The 20,107-nt window shown below is 34.4% G+C and overlaps 1 protein-coding gene across 1 annotated transcript in view; it reads right to left on the bottom strand.

The window, feature by feature from the left end:
* Nucleotides 1-20,107, bottom strand: part of LOC134241301 (putative T-box protein 7) — a 48,829-nt gene that overhangs the window by 9,253 nt on the left and 19,469 nt on the right. Inside the window, exon 2 of the mRNA XM_062723368.1 lies at nucleotides 2,035-2,302. Coding sequence (XP_062579352.1) covers nucleotides 2,035-2,302 — 268 coding nt within the window. The remainder of the gene's footprint in view (nucleotides 1-2,034; nucleotides 2,303-20,107) is intronic.

The raw sequence follows: 20,107 nt of genomic DNA, 5'->3' as shown, positions 1-20,107 counted from the left end.
AGTGATTTTTCATACTTTTGGACAGAATGCTTTAATATATTGTATATTAAAATAGGTAGATAGTGTAGACAAGATGATATGATCATAACGGACATGCATTCACATGCGCACGGGTGCCATGCTAAAATTTGAATATAATTGGTATCCTTCTGAGAAAACGTTGTTAAAGTCAAAATGCACAGAGTTTGTCTTATTCAATGAAGCTTACAGGGAACATGGCACCAAAAAGGAGTTGGGGAGCGTTTGGGGAACATCTGTAACGGTCCCCGTTACAATTAGCACTAGTTTCATTTAATATTTAAGGGCCTGCTTCTCTCATTGAGAAGCACCGATCAGATTAGATAGACAAGCACTTAATTTACTTGGCATTTCAAATGTACGTGTTACACGTTGTTTACAAAAGAATGCTTAATGTTATTGACTGATTGGTTGAGGGATAAAACGATCAATATTGGTTATTTTCCAAAAGACGTCGCAACAGTCAGCCTATGAATATTGAATAAAATTGCCAATGTTCCAATGGCAATTTTTCGACTAAGGACCCCTTGGTATTGCTAGGATGAAGTGTAGCTGGCGTCGATTGAAAATAAATTTCAAGCTCAAGGTATCTGATCCATAAAAGGACAAAATTTTCTAACCTTAAATATTCCTCAGTTTTAAATACTCTGTAACTAATTCAAAGCAATTTATGGTGGAAAAACAGGTTTATCAGGAAAATATTAAAAAAGAATATGATTACCTAAGCAGTATATAATTAATTACGGATGCATTGAGGTTTCTTGGAACAAGCATTTTTTTTAAATCAAATTTAATAAAAGCTATGAATATCAAAAAATGCAAGGGTGGAATGATGTATATAATTATTAAGTATAGGGAAATAATTAAAAAATAATTTTTACACGGGAAGATTTTTTACAAAAGGAATTTTATGGAGGATAACTCTTCAAGGACAGATCAAGATAAAAAATTAAGACACATTTCGCACTTACATATTGAGACTAAAACATGAAAATTCTGTCTCTATTTACTGAGTATTCAGTTAATATATAGCTGTTATGCATTCAGATTCATTGAATCTGAGGCTATAATGGATCGAATACCTTACATTCCAATCCTATGTTCTTTAAGATGTTCGTTTGAATTGTACTTACTAGTAAAAACTGTCTGATTCTAGCAGATGGAATTTCATAGTAATCTCTTATTTTGCCGCTAATTTTCCAAAGTCTTACTTATATCCAACCTTATTAAATCTAATTCTTTGATCCGCTCACATAGGTCGCTACACAAGAATCAAAGAAATTCCATTCAGGGTCACTCCTGGTGACCTTTTAAAAAATATAAATGTTAACCAATCTCACAGGGGCCGCTAACTTACTATATTTGATTTTACAAAATCACTTTATATGCAAAAAAGAGAAAGGGAACCAGCCTAAATTTTCACAGGGTCGTTCTCAGAAATATTTCGTATTTCATAGAAAATACCATGTAGCCAATAAAATTATTACTAGAATCATACTACAATAAATATTCTTCAATAAAATAGAAACCGCAGCCATTTATATAGCGTATTATATTACTTTGGCAATAGTAACTCGATATCCAGTTTTGCGATGTACTTTAAGTCGTCCATTAAAACGAGGTAAAAATCGCACATTTTCTCGACTTTCTTAAAAATGAGTGTAGAAGTGAAATTTAGCAGTGGGGAAGATCTTTTCATTGTGGCTTATAAAACAGACAAAAGCAAGTACTTATTTTACTTTGTACAGAAAAGAAAGTGGTCTTTCTCTTGGCTGACTGAAACCAGGTCACGATTTTCCATTCGTGTATTATCGGGGCTTCTGAATTCTGAGGTAGACGTACTTCTCAACTCTAGAGAGGAAGCGTTTGTTTGGATAATTGAAGGTCACCAGGAGATATCCCCGAATGAGGTTTCTTCAGATGCTGTGTTCAGATTTTGTAGTGATCTACGTGAGCGGATCAAAGGATCTGATTTTAATCAAATTGACTTTTATCAATATTGAAAAAATCACTTACGATTCCAGTCTTTGTGCCAGGTTTGTTTGATAATTTTATTTTTTCGAAGGAAATCTTTCGTGTCATCCACTCAGATCCAATCCGAGGAGAGTCGGGGTGCTTGAATGGATAATTCTTGAATTCTTCTTCTTTTTCCCCAATAGGAATCCATTTGTTGCCAAGAAACTTGAAGCTTTTACTGCTAGCTGGAATTATGTCAAAGATGACGTCATATATTCCAAAAGGATCTACACCTCTCAAGGAAAACTCGATGTATGGAAACATTCTCCTGAAAATAAAAACATCATTTAAAAATGATTAAAATGTGAATCGAATCGCTGCTTTAGGAACTTATAATATCTCTTAATATTTACATTCAGTGTAATTTTCCCTATGAAATCCACTTGAAATCAACGACGTTCAAATTTCTAAAACACATGCGAAACCTTGTCACCGCGTGTTAAAATACACAGTAGGAACTTTATGCATTTTCTACACCAAAATGTTTTGACTCAATTTAATAAAAAAAAATCTATAAGTCTGTTAAATAAACGTAAAAATACTACAAATGTACGTTTTAGATTAATTTGTTACTTTTTTCCTCGCAATGTTTGTTTGCGTTATTTAAATTTGCAACGTCATTTGACGTCACAAACGGCAATTACGTCTATTAACCACCACGCCAATATTGAAGGGCGCAAAATTCACATGAAACATTAAGGTCAAGATCTAGTAAATAACTTTAGACTAATTTTTTGGTGCTAAATCCATTATGACGTCATAATCAATTTCAACTTTCTTTTTCCCGTACTTTACGGCTTTATAGAATTATGTAGGAAATAGGATATATTCATGACATTCGATTTGAAATCATATGGAAAGTAAACCGGAAACCTATTTCAAATTTGCTATTGATTTAAAGTAGAGGTCATGAACATACTATTTACCGTTTTCAGAGAGATTGTAGGCAATCTGGATACATTTCCTTTGTCGAATATGAAAAAAAACTCCTATATTCATGACTGGTTTTCTTAATTTTTCATTGAAAATGACAGTTTAAAATACAGTTTTTCACCTTGTTTACCTACAAATTATACCCCGAAACAACTTATTTGACCAAGTTAAAGTTGTAAAGCATCAATAAAGGAATTTATTTCTCAAGTTTCATAAATCTGTAGGCACCTTTCATTTACTAGATCTTGACCTTAACGAAATAAGCAATTAAGAAGAAGAAAAATTAGATAATTTAAATATAAGCATTGAATTCGTATTTTTGGATGTCTTCGGTCCTATAACACACCTGGTTTGCCGACAAATTATCGTACAGCGCTAACGTGCTGCATTCAGTTTGTCGGCACGGCCAGGTGTGTTAGTGGACCGAACACATCCAAAAATATGAATTCAATGCTTAAATATAAACATACATCTAAAATGAAAACAAAATGCTAATTTAGTAAGTCAATATAATGTTTTAATATAATGTATTTTCTCTCCGAGTTATTTCCCTTGACCACCGTCTTGGTGGGCAATGTGATCATTTAGAATCCAGACTTATCATAAAACTGTCTTCAGTCAGACTTAATTCAATAAATTTGAACTTAAAATTTTAGCTTAATCTTAGAGAGGATCACAAAAAATAACTTAGAGTTAGGGCCGTATTTTTGTCTTAAATTTAAAGACTGCTCACATAATCATTACTTGAAAAATATTAAGCAAACTACCATTGGGTATTGAAAATCGCAACAAAATCATTTTCGGCTATGATGTTATACTCACAATCGTCAATATTTCAATTAATTATGTAAAATACTCTTCTCATTCAACAACGACCAGAATGGAAGAGGATAGTACATTTTGCTATTATTTGCGACGATGTTTTTGCTGCTATTGTTGGGTTTTTGAGAGGAATCCAAGGCGAAAGCAATGATTTCAGAGATGGAAACGAAGCACGTAGAACAAAATACAATCAATTAATCAATGAATCCATCAGCTTGTGGGGATTGATGCCATCCACATCTCCAAAGCCATGACTGGACAATGTATTCGCAGGGTGGCATCTGTAAAAGCGAAGGTGCTGACCGCTTTATTCGGATCACTTCTCGTCAGGATGCCATCAACGCAAAGAGAATGTTCCATTATATCGCAGGTATGAAACCTTGCTTCAGACCATGGTTTTTAACTGCATGTTTTCGTGCCACATGTTCAATGTTCACATTGAAAAACAATAGCACCCTTTAAATCAATAAACACGTGTCTGTTTGTTAGCATTTCGGTTCCAACTTTTCGACTTACAGCTCAATTCACTGTTTTAAAGGCATTTGTGTATTTCTTATATCTTGAAATAAGAATGAAAGAAAATAAATTGAACATTTCTTTTTAGTGAAATCATTATGTTTTTGTAATTGTTTATTGCTGCTTATTAAGTTACATACATGTATAAATGTGTGACCAAAAGGGGTGTTGCTAAAACGCGGAGCGGAAAACGGAACGGAAAGCGGAACGGAACGGAAAACGGAAAATTTTAGTCAATCAATTAACATAGATTCGATATAAATCAGATAAAAGAGCAATATTCTTGTTGTAAAATTCATTTCTTATAAAAAATTATTGTAAACTGTTATATATTCATGAGTCATACACACCCTCCGTTCAGCACCCCCCCCCCCTTTCAACAGGAAGAAATTCGCCCCCCCCCCCCCCCCCCCCCCCCCCCAACATACACACGAAATAGGATTTTTTGTTTGGGCAAAGGACACATCCCCCCGTTTTTTTATTATTATTTTTTTTTTGCTTGTCAAATTTTTTGTATGTTGGAAATTTTTTACTGACCCCCCCCTTTAATTTGTTTCCAATGCCAATGTCTGTAAAGACAAAAATAACTGGATATGATATTCAGATATTCGAATTCGCGAATCATGAAATGGGGAGTGACAGTCTCGGGTCTGGGTAGGGGCCCACAGCCACATTAAAAATTGATTTATTAAATCTTATGTATATTTAGGACATAAAAAGGGGGGTAGACCTATTACCATCCTCACAATGTCAAGGGTTTGTGATTTCTCGAACTCCCGAGTTCGAGAAATCACAAACCCTTGTCATTGTGAGGATGACCTACTACAACTTCTCAGACCTTTCCGATGAGCGGGAAAACAAACTCATTTTTTACGGGGTCACTCATATACTCTCCCCCCTCCCAACACACACACGCATATGTACCGCAAATAAACAAAATTTAACTTCATTGAATGCAAAGATTCTACATTATATCTACCACATGAAAGTTTTCCAACTTTGTCTAATGATCCAGATCGAATTTATATATATAGAAAGCGACTCTTTAGAATAAAATTTTTAACAGCCAGTGTATATATAAGAGATGTTTATTCGAGCTTGCCGTAAAGGTTTGCCCTACACGTAATCTTAATTTTTTTTAAAATTTTATTTCTCTTTCCATGGTTAATCTAGATATCAAATATTTGATCCCCCAGTCATAACCTTTTTACTACGGAAATGTTCGTTCAAGTTGACATCCTCACACTTTTTGTGAATGTAATTAATGTAGTATATTAGTGTAAAAAATAGTTCTGAAAGATGTTGGAGTTGGAACTTATCCCCCCTCCCGAATCAAACAATTGTCTTCTTTTTTTATTTTTGCTTGTCAAATACTTTTCAAGTTCGTTTATCCACCCCACCCCTTTTTCAAATTCGATTCTAGGTGACTGTTATGTTAGCGATTTTAGTAAATAAGAGACTTATCATGACAAAATCAACTTGTATTTAATAGTGGGGGATTGAATATGTACAAGATATATCGTTTATGATAAAATTTGTGTATTTTAAATCACGCTTTCCGTTCCGTTTTCCGTTCCGCGTTTTAGCAACACCCGACAAAAAGGGGGAGGGAGGCTGCGTATGACCAAAATAACACATATTGTAGTCACAACCTTATCGCAAATCTTGCTTGAATGTATACACTGCAATTGAAATTGCGTTGAGTGGTGACACTTTTGAATTTGACAATTGAACAATTTGAATCACGCGTTTTAATTGGTTGATTATTATACTAAAGAACAACAATGCACTGTGAAGAACACTAGTGCTTATAGAACAGACGTACAAATGTATAGGATACCGAAGAGAAAATTCTCTTGCTGTTCCGTTAATTGGTCTGAGAACGAACCCAGAAAAAAGCCATTTAGTATTTGATGGCATGTGCTGTTCTGTGCAATATAAGAGTCCTGAAGCAAGATTTTATATTTGTTGATCCTGGGGCTCGTAACATAAAGTTTGCTACGTTTTTGACTTAAGTAGGGTCGTAAGTACGGTTTAGGCATAATCTTAGGACCTGACTAAGTACTACTTAAGTATGTCTTAAACCATAACACAAAACGAACTTAGCTAGGTCTTAGCTAAGTCAAACTTATGTTAAAAATATTTCATATGAGTCAGCCTATGGTTTTTGATTTTATATAGATATATTGCTAAAAGTGATTCAGTTAGGTTTTTAATTAATTACATATTAAAGTTGGCGTCCATACCTATCGGTTTAAGTTATGTTGGATTAGATTTCGTATCAAAATTATAATTATGTTATAAATTATTCGGAATGTTTGAAAACAAATACCGCACGGTCAGAAAGTGGCGATTTGTGGTTCATTGTAAATGTTCACTACAATTGTTTTATCACCTGGGGTGTTTTCAGTTTACGTTTTGTAAATCTTTTGTTTTGACAAATGTTCACTTACCCTGTTATTATCGCAGACAACAAAAGATAACTGACCGCCTATCCACTTGAAATTGAAACTCTAAAAAGTTCAATACATTTAGAATCTCTGCTATGTATCAGGCCATGCGTGTCAGAAGCAAAAACTGCAGATGTTTTATGATATACTTATTTGCGAGTTAATCAAGGATACAAAAAATCGGGATATTCATGGTTTATAAATGTGTTCAATTTATTTCTAAAACCGAGGTCCCACTAATTTCAGAGTTTCCCTAAAATTAAATTTTGTTGTGTTCGGAGTGATATTGGAATCAGTGATCCCCCCCCCCCAAAAAAAATTAAAATTCTTAAATCAGCGTCAAATAGAGATAATTATTTTCTTTAATGCATATTATAAATAGAGAAATGTTTTAACATCGAAAGTCAACATTAAATAATTCTATAAATATGTACAAGAAAGTTAAGATATACTTAAGTCACCTCTACCGGCCGCCTAAGTTTTGCTAAGATAGCCAAATCTTAGTATGCTTCTAGTTACGGTCTTAAGTTTTAGACTGTACTTAAGTCCTTCTTAAGCACGGTCTTAGACTTAAGTAGCCTTTATGTTACGACCCCCTGGTGACCTTACCATAGCCGGTGTAACGACGAAAAGTGACCCCCGTAGAATATTGACCGGGGGTCATTTTTCTACGTAGAAATTTGACCCCCTGGTCAATATTCTACGTAGAAAAATGACCCACTTTTCTGTAGAAATTGTGGCCTTGGGGTCGTTTTTCTCCGTGTTCATTGTTGAAAAATGACCCCTTAGAATAATGACCCCTTGTCATTTTTTGATGCAAAAACATTCGTTTTAGTAGGAATATTCCTCTTAGGCGAATGAATACGGGTAATATCAAGCAGTCTAATGCTTTGAAGTGTTAATTTCTGAAAGCTTCTAAGCTTAAATAACGAAATTAAAGCTATGTAATACCTTAAATTAATAATACAGACTGTTTTTCCCCATTAAAGGAAAACTGTTCTACGGCTATTAGAGCAATGATAGAGCATTCATAGAATAGTTTATTACATTTTATACCGTAATTTTCCACAGTTGTCATTTTAATCTTTAAAAAGGTCATTTTCTCGCTGGTGTCAGAAAAAAAGTTTTAAGAGTTTCTATAACTAATAAATTATAAATCTTTTTGATTTAACCATGAATAAATAATTTGCAAAACTCAAAATAAATTTTTATTTTTCATAAGTTTAACGTTTTTGATCCCTACTTTTAAAACTGGCGCGAAAAAGGGCGCTAGCTTATAAAATTAGATCTTATAAAAATATTTGGTAAGTTTCAAACTTAAAAAATAGGAATGATTTTGTAAAAATAAGTACAAAATTAAATTGCCTCTGACCTATGTTACAAAGGAAACAAAAAAGTGGTTAGTTCAAAACTTGTAAAATGCCTTTTGTCGTTGCAAAACCTTAACAAAGTGGGTGTTGTATAGCATAAAACATGATTACCTAAAAAAAGAAGTACTCGTCTTTCCAAAAATTGGCACATGTAGTATCGTTTTCCCCGTTCTACATGTACTTCCATGTGATGATTTTAGGAGTTTATTTTACCAAAAGAAAAAAAAACAAATGTTGGATTATGAAAAAGTTGTTACTTTACATATTTTACTTTACTTACCCCGTGAACCGAAACTTCTGGATATATGGGTTTTTTTTACCTCTCCGCCGTCTGTCTGCCTATATGTCCGCAAAAACTTGAACCTTGCCCATAAATTTAGATTGGATAGGACTATGGTTTTCATATTTTAGGTGTATTTTTGAGACAAGACCTTTTTGTGTACAACCAATTTTGACCTTTTGACCTTGGAGTTTGACACACTTTTACACAAAAATTCAAACTTTTACTTTGGCATTAACTTTTGGACAGTATGTGCTAGGACTTTAGATATCGAAGTAATGGCATGAGATACTAAGAGTTCGTTTGTATTTGCGAAGTTAGTGTCTATAAAATCTCAAAAGAAAGGGTGTTACAGCAACCATTTGTCAGGTGTCTGTGGGCTAAAAGTGTTGAAAAGGAAGAAAGTTTTTTTGAATTTATAGATATCTTTGAAGGTTGTACTATTATTCACTCTGGCGTAAATTTTTGCCAGTTTTGGAGGATTTTTTTTTATATCATTACAAGAACGTTCTCGATGTGTATGGTATTTCCCGTATATATACAGGAAAAAATACAGTACCTTATATAAGGTATATATGTATTTTAAAGCAGACTGCATACAGATGTATATGTAAGTTTAAAGGTAAAGGGAATTGATATTATATAGTTAAATTACGTACGTTGCTTTTCTTGCTTCTATGCTATGTTTTGGATTTGTAAAAAAAGTTATGGTTATCAGAAACATATCATGTCATTTTCGGAACAAAACCTTTAATGATAAAAAAAACACCCAAAAATATAATCATAAATTTATGCTCCGCAATGAAGAAGGATATGGAGATCACGAACAGTATTCAATAATCAATATCAAAGTCCATAAAACAATACAAAATAGGAGCAGAGCAAACACGGACCTCCGAAACATCAGAGGTGCCATGGAGGAGTGAGCATCCCCTGCTGACAGGGCACACCCGCCGTGTGCTCCTTGTCATGATTGATCGCGAAATAACGGAAAAATCCGTCGTCAATTCAGTGTATAAATAATGAACTAATTAGCATGTAAAACATCAGTCAGCATTTGACTCAATGATAAATTGTATTTGCTGACCTTCATTGTATCGACCATAGAACTCACGAAATGCTAACTTTAAACGCTCATATTCTTGGTTCATCAATAATTTAACTCATTTTAGAAATTGTTCATACGTTGAGTATGCTCTTGTGTATCGAATCAACTGAAATATATAAATGCTCTTGAGTATCGAATCAACTGAGATATATGAACTCAATATGCAGGTGATGAAGGTTATATTGCTGCATGAGTAAGGGAAGTTGACGATAGAAAAGATAAAGTCATCACGTTTATCATATAGCTTGGTTGTTAGAATATCATTAACGTCCTTTTCAAGTAAAATATCCACGTATGAAACAGATGTGTCAGAATATGTGGTATCTTTTATCTCAAGCTCACCAGGATATATCGTATCGACGTAGGAATGGAAATTACCATTGTTAATTGACAATACGTCGTCGATATATCGTCGATATATCTAAATGTGGAGTTGAAGGCCACAGCAAGTGTTTTCTTCTTTTCACCCATAAGATTTTGCAAAAACTCTACTTTCTATGAATACAAAAATAGGTCTGCTAATAACGTAGCGCAATTGGTACTCATGGGAATTCCAATATATTGTTGGAAGATCTCTAAAACCACAAAGATATTGTCAATCAGCATCTGTTTGATGTCAACTTCAGAGTACTTGTGTGTGCAATCAGAATGTGTTTTAACAAAATAACTTTGCAAATGACCAATGACCAGGTAGGTAAATTTACGAGTTCCATTTTTATTGAAAAAACAACTGTCAATGATATCAAAAAGCCTGGACTTTAATTTATCGTGGGGAATGGTTGTGTATAAACTTGAAAAGTCGTAAGTTTTTAAGCTGTTGATTTTGGAAAAATCTTGTGATTTCAAATTGTCCAAACGTTCTTTGGAATTTTTTGATATCCACATCTTATTCACACCACTTTTTGAATATATTGTTGTACAATACTCTTGAAGTTTTTCATTGGGATTCTGCAAGCCAAAAATAAATCCATACCAGATACATTGATTGTGATGCTACTATTAAGAAACGCAATCAAAAATATGTTGGAAAAGATTAAAGTACATAAAAAAATTTCCCCCTACTTACATTTGAAAGTATGAAAAATATCAGGAGACACAGATATAAGGTTTTATCGAATAAAAAAACTAGGGGGTCAGATTTCTATGAGGGTCATTTTTCAACGTTTGTGGAGTCGTAGAATTACTGGTCTGGAATTTTTTTCTACAGTCGAAAAATGACCCAATTTGTCGTAGAATATTGACCCGGGGTCATTTTTCAACGTAGAAAAATGACACCCTGGTCAATATTCTACGGGGGTCACTTTTCGTCGTTACACCGGCCCTGACATATACATGACATAAACCAACAACAATGGTCTTGGATACATAGAACTGACTGCCAGACAATGTCTTGATTATTAAAATTTCAGGCCAGAAGAGCTTTTTCGACAGAAGTGTCCGTCCGTGCCCCTCCGTCTGTCTGTTATCATTTTTTCAACATGCTACTCCTCCTACAGCCTTAGTCTGATATGATTTCAATACAAAAAGTAGATTACACTAAGCTACATTAGAACTGCAAACGATGGTATTGTACTCCAGCCTACCTCAACGACAATTTTCAAAAGTTAACATATTCGAATGATTTTCTTTATAGATATTTATATGGATTTTGTTAAAACAGTACTTATTTGTGAAAACAAAGAGAGATAACTCTATGAATGTGGTAAAAATTGTTTTTCACTATAGAAATCAAAGGAAAATATTTTTTAAACATACCACCTCCCCCGTGAAGCAAAATTTCCTTTTTACAGATAATACTGACTGATATTTTTCAAATAAATACCAAAATTTGTTTGTGTTTCACAGGGGGAGGGGGGGGGGGAGGAGAGCAATATGTTTATAGAGAAAAACGACAAAAATGTTTATTTTTTCAATTATTTCAGCGGTTAATGAAAAATCGACTACCCCCCCCCCCATACTTCAAGAGCTGGAATTAGGGATAATTTTTATTTGGTGCTGGTATTTAAATTATGAATAAATTACCATTAAACTCGTCTTTCGGCTTTGTCATGGTTTTTAAAATCGTTTCTGTGAAATTTCGATAAAACTATAATCCTCTCAAGTTTTAGTCTGATTTCAGTATAACTTGGCACGTAGACTAGACTTAGATACATAATTTAGTGCATCGGTTTTTTTTATAACAATGAACAGTGTTGCCATGGTGTCTAAAAATTAAAAAAAATCTGTTAATTTAACTTTTCAAACAAGTAGACTATACTAAGAAACAAAATTAAGTACATTAAGTAATTTAGCGCACAAGTAATGTTTTCTAAGGTACACTATTTTGTGCATTTGTTTTCATTTTTAATGGTGTTTCCAAAACTTACTAAACATGTACATAGAAATTTCTTAGAAATACTCTCAAAACGCTACCACTCTTACAGTTTTGGTTTGATTTCAATATAACTTGGCACACAAATAGACAACACTAAGGTACATAATTCTATTTATTGCCGCCTGTTGAAGAGTTTTAAATCCAAGTGCTTTTTTATTCACAGATAAGTAGAGCAACATTCTCATAGATTTATGATTTCACTTTGTCTGAAAAGATTTAAGAAGATGTAGCAAATCTAGAATTATTTATGAGAAATCTAAATGGAATAAAAATTATGCAATAAAGAAAGTTTTAACAGTGAAATGTATCGATATAACGATTAGCATTTAAGATCAAAAGTCCATAAAACAATCCAAATATGGAGCTGAGAAAATACGGACCTCCAAAAGATCAGAGGTTGGATCAGGTGCCAGGTAGGAGTGAGTATCCTGTGCTAACCGGTCAGACCCACCGTGTGCTCCCTGACATGCGCACTTGGCGGTCCGTGTTTGCTCTGCCAAATTATCGTATGGTTTAATGGACTTTTGATCTTGAACACCCACTTGGCCTCGGTCAATATTGGTTTTTTTTGGTGGATAAATAACTATGTTTAACACCAAAAGAGCTCATAATAGTATAATATTTCATTGTTAACAAAGATGGAAATGATTTACAGACAACAGAATTTGTCTTGTATACTCGGACTTAATTTGCTGTCTACAAATGAGGACAAAAGGGCATGAACGCTGGACGTCTATATTCTAATTTGCTTTAATGAAGTTTGATGAAATTGGTCAGTCGAAAAATTGGAAGATTTATACCATTTCTTTTTTGCATGTAAAAATATGAGCGGCTAAAAATGGCCTTTTAAACAATATTTTACAGTATAATCACTTGATAATAGTCAAACAATTAAAACCCAGATTTTATTTGGAAATGATTCATTTTCTGATGATTTAAAAATGAAAATATTACACTGTGTACAAACTTTTATTTCTGATTGAAGAAGCTATATTTTGATATCCTTTCATGTTCTGTTTCTCTTTGTTATTTAATCATAGATGTATAACTCTGGTTCTTTATAACGTGTGGATTTTATTTGTGAGTATATTTATTAGGGTCTTCTGTCTCCAACGGAAGACCCTTCTATTATTTTATTGTTTCTTTTTCACTTTTATTATTCTTCCTTTTTTTTCTTACAATTTTTATGCAGAAGATTTCTCGGAGATGACTCGATCGATTAACTTGAAATTTTCAAGAAAGATGTGTCTTCACCTAAACTTGATTCGTTTTTCTCATTTTTTTAAAATTCACTTCCGGTTGGAAGTTATCGCCTTTTAATCGAAATTTAGAGGGCTTTCTTGTCTAGAGCAGAACTCAAGAACAGTTTAAGCTAGAGCGCTGAAATTTTTACCAAAGATAGAGGACATGTTGCCATTGTGCACCTGGGTCAGGATATTTTCCGGAAGTGGCTAGTATGGAAGCTCGGTAGGGGTCAAACTCTAGAACACGAATCATGAGTGAATTTTCGAGACATTTTGTATCATATCTTGTAAAGTATAAATATTTTGTTTAAACATACTGAGCGATATTCGTGCAGAATGACAAGATCTTTAATATGATATTAAGAAAAAAGAGCTGACTCATCACATTAGGGGCAAAAAGGGGCCAAAAGTCTTTTTTCGATAACTCTTTAACAGTCAATATTTTGTTATACTTTACTGAAGCAAAAATGTTTATCTCAACAATCTTCAACTACATATTATGATTTTTATGTCGTATGGTACATAATTAGAGGTCATAAGGGGCCAGAATGCCAAATTTTTAACGCTTTATGTCTCGAAAGTGAGAAATATTTTGACAAGCAATATTGAACAAAAGATGTTTAGAATAATATTCTGAACAATATGCAACCTTTCATTTTACCTTAATCGTCCCCATTTAGGAGTTGAAGGGTTGGCCCCTAAATATTCCTTTTGCAAATAGCTCTAAAACGAAAACGAATCTCTGAAGAGTTGTTGAACAAAAAGTGTTCAAAATCATAAGAGCTATAAGGTGAAACCAAGAAGAAGGGGCTGGGCACTCAAATTAGGGGCCAAGAGGGGCCAAAAATCTTCAATCGATAACTCTTTATTAGTTAATATTTTGTAATACATTATTGAAGCAAAGATGTTTATCTCGACGATCTACAACTACATATTATGATTTTTATGTCGTATGGCACATAATTAGGGGCCATAAGGGGCCGGAATGCCAAATCTTTAACGCTTTATATCTCAAAATAGGGAAATATTTTAATAAGTAATATTGAACAAAAGATGTTCACAATAAAATTCTGAACAATATGCAAAATTTCATTTTTCCTTAATCGTCCCCATTAAGGAGTTGAAAGTCTGGCCCCTAAATATTTCTTTTGCAAATAGCACGAAAACGAAAAAGAATCTCTGAATAGATGTTGAACAAAAAGTGTTCAAAATCCTGAGAGTGTTGATGATATGAAGAAAAAAGGGCTGATCCCTAAGATTATGGGCCCTGAAGGGCCAAAATTTGATTTTTTAAGTCTTTAATTTTCATTGCCTTCTTACAAATTATGGAAAATCATTATAATAGAATGAAAATCTCAATCAAAATCTTTTCTCATCTCATCAAGAATCGAACGGAAGACCCACTCGTTGCTCGCAACGAGATCGTATCTAGTTATGTTTATCATTATTACCATATTAATTTTTTCGTAAGCATAGTATTGTCATGCATAACTTTAGATTTATTGATTGTATTAACTCTGAATCTTTAATAACTGTCTTTGAAATATTCTGTATATATATCATATATGTATTACTACATATTCATTACAATTTTGAATAAATTGTTCGACAATCACTATAATTTTTGTATATATTACAGGAAAATGTTTTTCTTAGTTGCAAGAACTTGTTACCAATCCAAGTTTGATTTATGCAAACATTTTGTTCAAAACAATGAAATTGGTTTAGTTAAGTATGACAAGTTATAAAGTATATGCGCACGCATGAACATTACTGATACAGTTAGCGTAACCGCTAAATGTGAAATGTATGTGAAAGGAAACACAGACCGTAAATTCCACATGATGTGGAATGATTGCTAGAACCGCTGTTTAATAGTAAAGCAATTTTGTTGCCAAAATCTGTCATCGAAGTATGAGATAACACAGTGACTAATTTTCTCAGGCCTTAACCCTACAGCAGGGACAATAGTGCTTAAGAGAATCGCTACAGATGCGTCAGTGCAAAGAGTCGAATCTCTCACTGAATGTAACAGCATAGGTTACAGGAAGCCGTCCAGTGGAAACAAACTTGAAAAAGCTAACCCGACTTTTGCAATCTCGGATCAACTGTACTTCGAGCAAACTCACTTAGTAGCAACGTCAACTTTTAAACGAAGGCTCAATAAAACAAAAATGAAGTATAAACCTATGTAAAACTGTGGTTTGATGTCTGTTGATTACTGTAGATTCCTAATTATGCGCGAGGAATTAATTTCCGCGTAATTTCGCGAGAAGCGTCACTCGCGAAAAAAATATTACTCGCTTTTATTTTTCAACCGTCCACTGGCGAATTATAATTCTCGCGATTTGACGTTAAAGACCCAGTTCGCGATAAAAAGTACTCGCGAAAAATAAAGAATCTACAGTAATTGATTGATTGTATGTTGTTTACGGCCCATTCGAGAATTCTCACTCATGAAGAGACGTCACCATACACCGATGAAGGACTTAAAATTTTGACGTTTACTCGGCACTCAAGGCTACTGAGCAGTGAGGGCTCTTTATTGTGCCAACGCCCTCTCTGTAACCTCGGTTTTAAATTCTCATCCAAAGAACCCGCAATTTGCACTAATGGTGCCGAGCGCATAGAAAAGGAACTGTTGCTACCTATTTTTAAATCAACATTTAGATCAATCGCAGCCGATATCCACACTCATGAACTCCCGATTAAGGAGAGAGCCCTCTATCGATTGAGCTACCGTGAACAGCAAAGCTGTCCTCGGACAAAGCAAGATAGAGTACACCAAGAACCTTTGCAATGCTCCGGAGATAGTCTTCCCCGTTCAAGGATGCAAAGTAACAAAGTTTCCCTCAAAGACCTGATTTCAAGGAACTTGGAGGAGCGACATAAACTGTCCTCCACCAAGTACCTTTGCTCTGTCAATTATTGCCTTGCAGAATGTAGAAGAAAGTCGGATATAAGAACCAACATACAAAGAGCCAATTAGAGCAGCATGGAAAGGGACTGGATCTGAGTTCGTTCAGTGGAAAAAAACAAGGGTTAATTAGACTCTGCGGGTATGTTTAGGAAGCATATAAATCATTTCTTCCTTTAGACTTTTTAAAGAAAGTTAAGTTTGATTATTTTCCAAAACGGCTGATAAACGTTAACTATTATTATTTATTGTATAAAGATGAAAGTGTCTAACGCAAAGAAGTGCACCACGATCACGGCATCACGTGACTTCTATTAATAGCGAAATGTTACTCAATAAAAAAAACTAACAGAACAACAAAACCCAGGAGTTTGATAATTTCTTTGAGTAATAATAAAGTCGAGAAATATCTATTTTGCATAAAACTACAGCTAGAATCCCACTGTCATGTCAGTAAAATAATTATTCCACACATTTTCACGAAACCTTACCCGATGCTTTCAATTTTATACATATGAATCGAGATTTCTCGTAAAAACCATGCTTAACTCGGGATTCTAGTGGCACTTTCCAAAATTTTAGAAGGCAAACTCTGTACAAACCTTATGTATTGAAATATCCAGCTTATTTTGTTCTGTTGCATTATTTTTTCACGATTTGACAGAGGATAGGCCAACCAGGATACGTATATAGCTGACTGTCTTCGAAAGAGAATATAATTGATGAATTAGCCTACCTGTTTAATTAACTGAATTCCATATGAATTTCATATAATATTCACTATATTGCTTTAAAACTTCATTTTACCTGCTTTTGTACATGCCGTCTTAGCTAAATTCTTTTTACACGGCATGATCAAATCCCAAGTTACTTGATGTACACATATGACGTCATCGGTGGTAGATGTTAATGAAGATGACAGATACAGCAAAACAAAATAAGAATAATTTATTTTTGTTAATGTTTACATATTTCTATTTATTTTCTAAAGTTTAATTACATCTCTAAATACCAATATCACGAGAACTTGTGTTCTAAAATTCAAGTCATCTCGCCTACTAGACATTTCGTCAAGCTAGAATATTCGGTATGCTTCCTTATTACCTCTGTGTCTGTACTTTACATTTTATTGGAAGCTTTGAGAACAAAGCTACCATAAATGGGACATCAAGAGATAATTCCCGTGCTTATGCGTTCACTCCGTTGGATTCTGTGAATAATACACTCGAACTGAAACTAGAGCGACAGGAAGTGCTCCAAAGGAGCCAGTTGAAAGAAGATGAAGACCCCTCTGCAGGAGTACAGGGGAAAAGAAGCCTCTAGACAGCAGAGCACAATGAACAACACTGCATGGCGGAACCTACCCGCTGCTTACTAAATCTCCTTGAGGCGGTTAACTCTGGAGAGTTGCTGTCTTGCTTGATGTGTTTATATAACTGTATGGGTGTGTTTGGGAGAGCAAGAGCGAGAGCCTTAGCTAGGAATAAGGTGATCCGATCGAAACGGAGCCAAACAGAACAAGAGAGAAAGACCTTAGGCGACATTTTGAGAAGAACCGTGAGCTAGAGTGTAAGGTTAATAGACTGCAAGCCATGGACAATCTTTTTAAGAGCGAAATGTCGTACTGTGATGGACTATCTAATGTGGAAGACTGATTAATTGTGTGTTGCTTAACGTCCCTCTAAAGATTTGGAGACGCCACCACTCACCAGTGAAGAGCTACAAATTTTGTCCTTAACTCGGCACTCAGAGTCATTGAGCAGTTAGGGATCTTTTTCATGTCAGCACCTACTGCAACACGGGACCTTGGTTTATACGGTCTCATTTGAAAGACGGGTTCCACGTCCCGTAGTTGGATTCGAACAAGCAACATAAGGAACGTGGGAGACATAATGTAACATTGTTGAATTATTGTTTTAAAGAAATGTTGATATAACTGTATATGTGATTGGTTGAATGTCCGTAACATTAAAAAAATTTGATTTAATCTTCAAGAAACATATTGACAGAAGCGTCAAAAATCGAGCAAAAACCAATTGTTTCTTTAATGCGGCAACAAACTTTAAACAAGAGGCCCAGGGGCCACAGCGCTCACCTGAGCACATCAGCTAGGAAAAAACACATATCAGATCAGAACTGAAAGTTAACTTAAGTTAGGGGGAGGGCAACATATAATTTGAACGAACTAGAATCTACATTACCTGAGGATGACAAATATAACTAATCCTGGCTTTGAAGTACTTGAAATAAGATTTAAAAAGGTTTCCATATATATTCCTATGTTAAACTTTGGTCGGCCATTTTGGCCACGCCCTATCATGACTTGAACAAATTCAAATCTACATTACCTGAAATTCCACATGAGTTTCATCTTTCCTGGCCCAGTGGTTCTTGAGAAGAAGATTTTTAACGATTTTTCCTAAATATTCCTATGTAAAACTTTGATCGGCCATTTTGGCCCCGCCCTACCCCCGGGGGTCATGACTTGAACAAATTTATATCTACATTACCTGAGGATGATTCCACATGAGTTTCATCTTTCCTGGCCCAGTGGTTCTTGAAAAAAAGATTTTTAACGATTTTTCCTATATATTCCTATGTAAAACTTTAATTTTGGCCCCGCCCTACCCCCGGGGGTCATGACTTGAACAAACTTGAATCTACACTACCTGAGGATGATTCCACATGAGTTTCATCTTTCCTGTTCCAGTGGTTCTTGAGAAGAAGTTTTTTTTTTAAAATGCCAATAATTTTTCTCTAATTCATGATTATCTCCCCTTGGAAAAGGGCGTGGCCCTTCATTTGAACAAACTTGAATCCCCTTCACCCAAGGATACTTTGTGCTAAGTTTGGTTGAAATTGGCCCAGTGGTTCTTGAGGAGAAGATGAAAATGTGAAAAGTTTACGACAACGACGCCAACGACGACAACGACAACAGACAACGGACAAATTTTAAAAAAGCTCACTTGAGCCTTCGTTTTTCTGGGACAACCCTCGTATATTTTGTATTTAATTGATACTGTATATATGTAGGCAAGTAAATCGGAGGGAAATGTGGGGGTCTAAATATATCGATATAGTGCAAAGGCATACGCCGAATAGATCAAAGTAAGCTTTTAGAAATCAACTCTAGAAGTATTAGTATTATCTGAAAAGTGCTGCAATCATGATGAAATCTTTACAATGATTTAATTAAATCAATTAACCCTGCCGTTGACCAGCTAAAATACAGCATTCGGTCATACAAATATAATCTTAACAATGAAATTGCAGAATCAAAATAGGATCGCAGAACTTTTCAGAAACTACAATGTGTGTTCAAAATATTTATAAACTATTGCACTTGTAACCTTAATACTGCAGGTAAATAAATGCTAAAATCACTTACTCAAGCTGCACTAAAAATTAAATTTAATCACGTGACTGCCGTATTACGTGACAAGACTGAATATAAAATTTGATCGACCTCAATATGTAGTTATTAAGTATAATTACAATTATCCGATATAAATAATGTACTTTGAAAATTCGGCATCCTGATTATGAATACATTTTTAATTACAAAATATTGTCGATATTTCCATTGCAAATCTTAACTGAACAGCGTATATTTAAAATGAGGCCCGACAGATCCTTAATTCTCGTTGGCTGTCCCAGAATGAATCTGCATGTATTAAGGTCAGTTAACATGGCCGGTTAATTCAAGTTCTAATGTTGACATCATCGAAAAAATACGATATATAGATTGTTCAGTATCTATTTTTGGATCATGTCTTGCACATCTACATTTTGGGATTCCAGGAAAGAAATGTTGATAAAATGGATTGATTGATTGATTGTTATTGTTTAACGCCGGATTGGCAATATTTCGCCATATTTCGGCGGGATAAAATGGACATTAGACGACAATTTGAGACGAAATCTATGCGCGAGTTAATCACTCCCGCACTTGCACCCTTACGGAGATTCTTAGGAGTTGTAGCCCTCCCCAAAAAAGGAGCAAAGAGCAGTCCTGCCATCAATTAATTTTAAAGTAACCAGAAAAAGACTAGGTCTACT

Source organism: Saccostrea cucullata, unplaced genomic scaffold (genome assembly GCF_032062105.1).
Source record: "Saccostrea cucullata isolate Sc308-1 unplaced genomic scaffold, CSIRO_AGI_Scuc_v1 ctg222, whole genome shotgun sequence".
NCBI lineage: Eukaryota > Metazoa > Mollusca > Bivalvia > Ostreida > Ostreidae > Saccostrea > Saccostrea cuccullata.
This window is presented reverse-complemented; position numbering and strand designations above follow the sequence as displayed.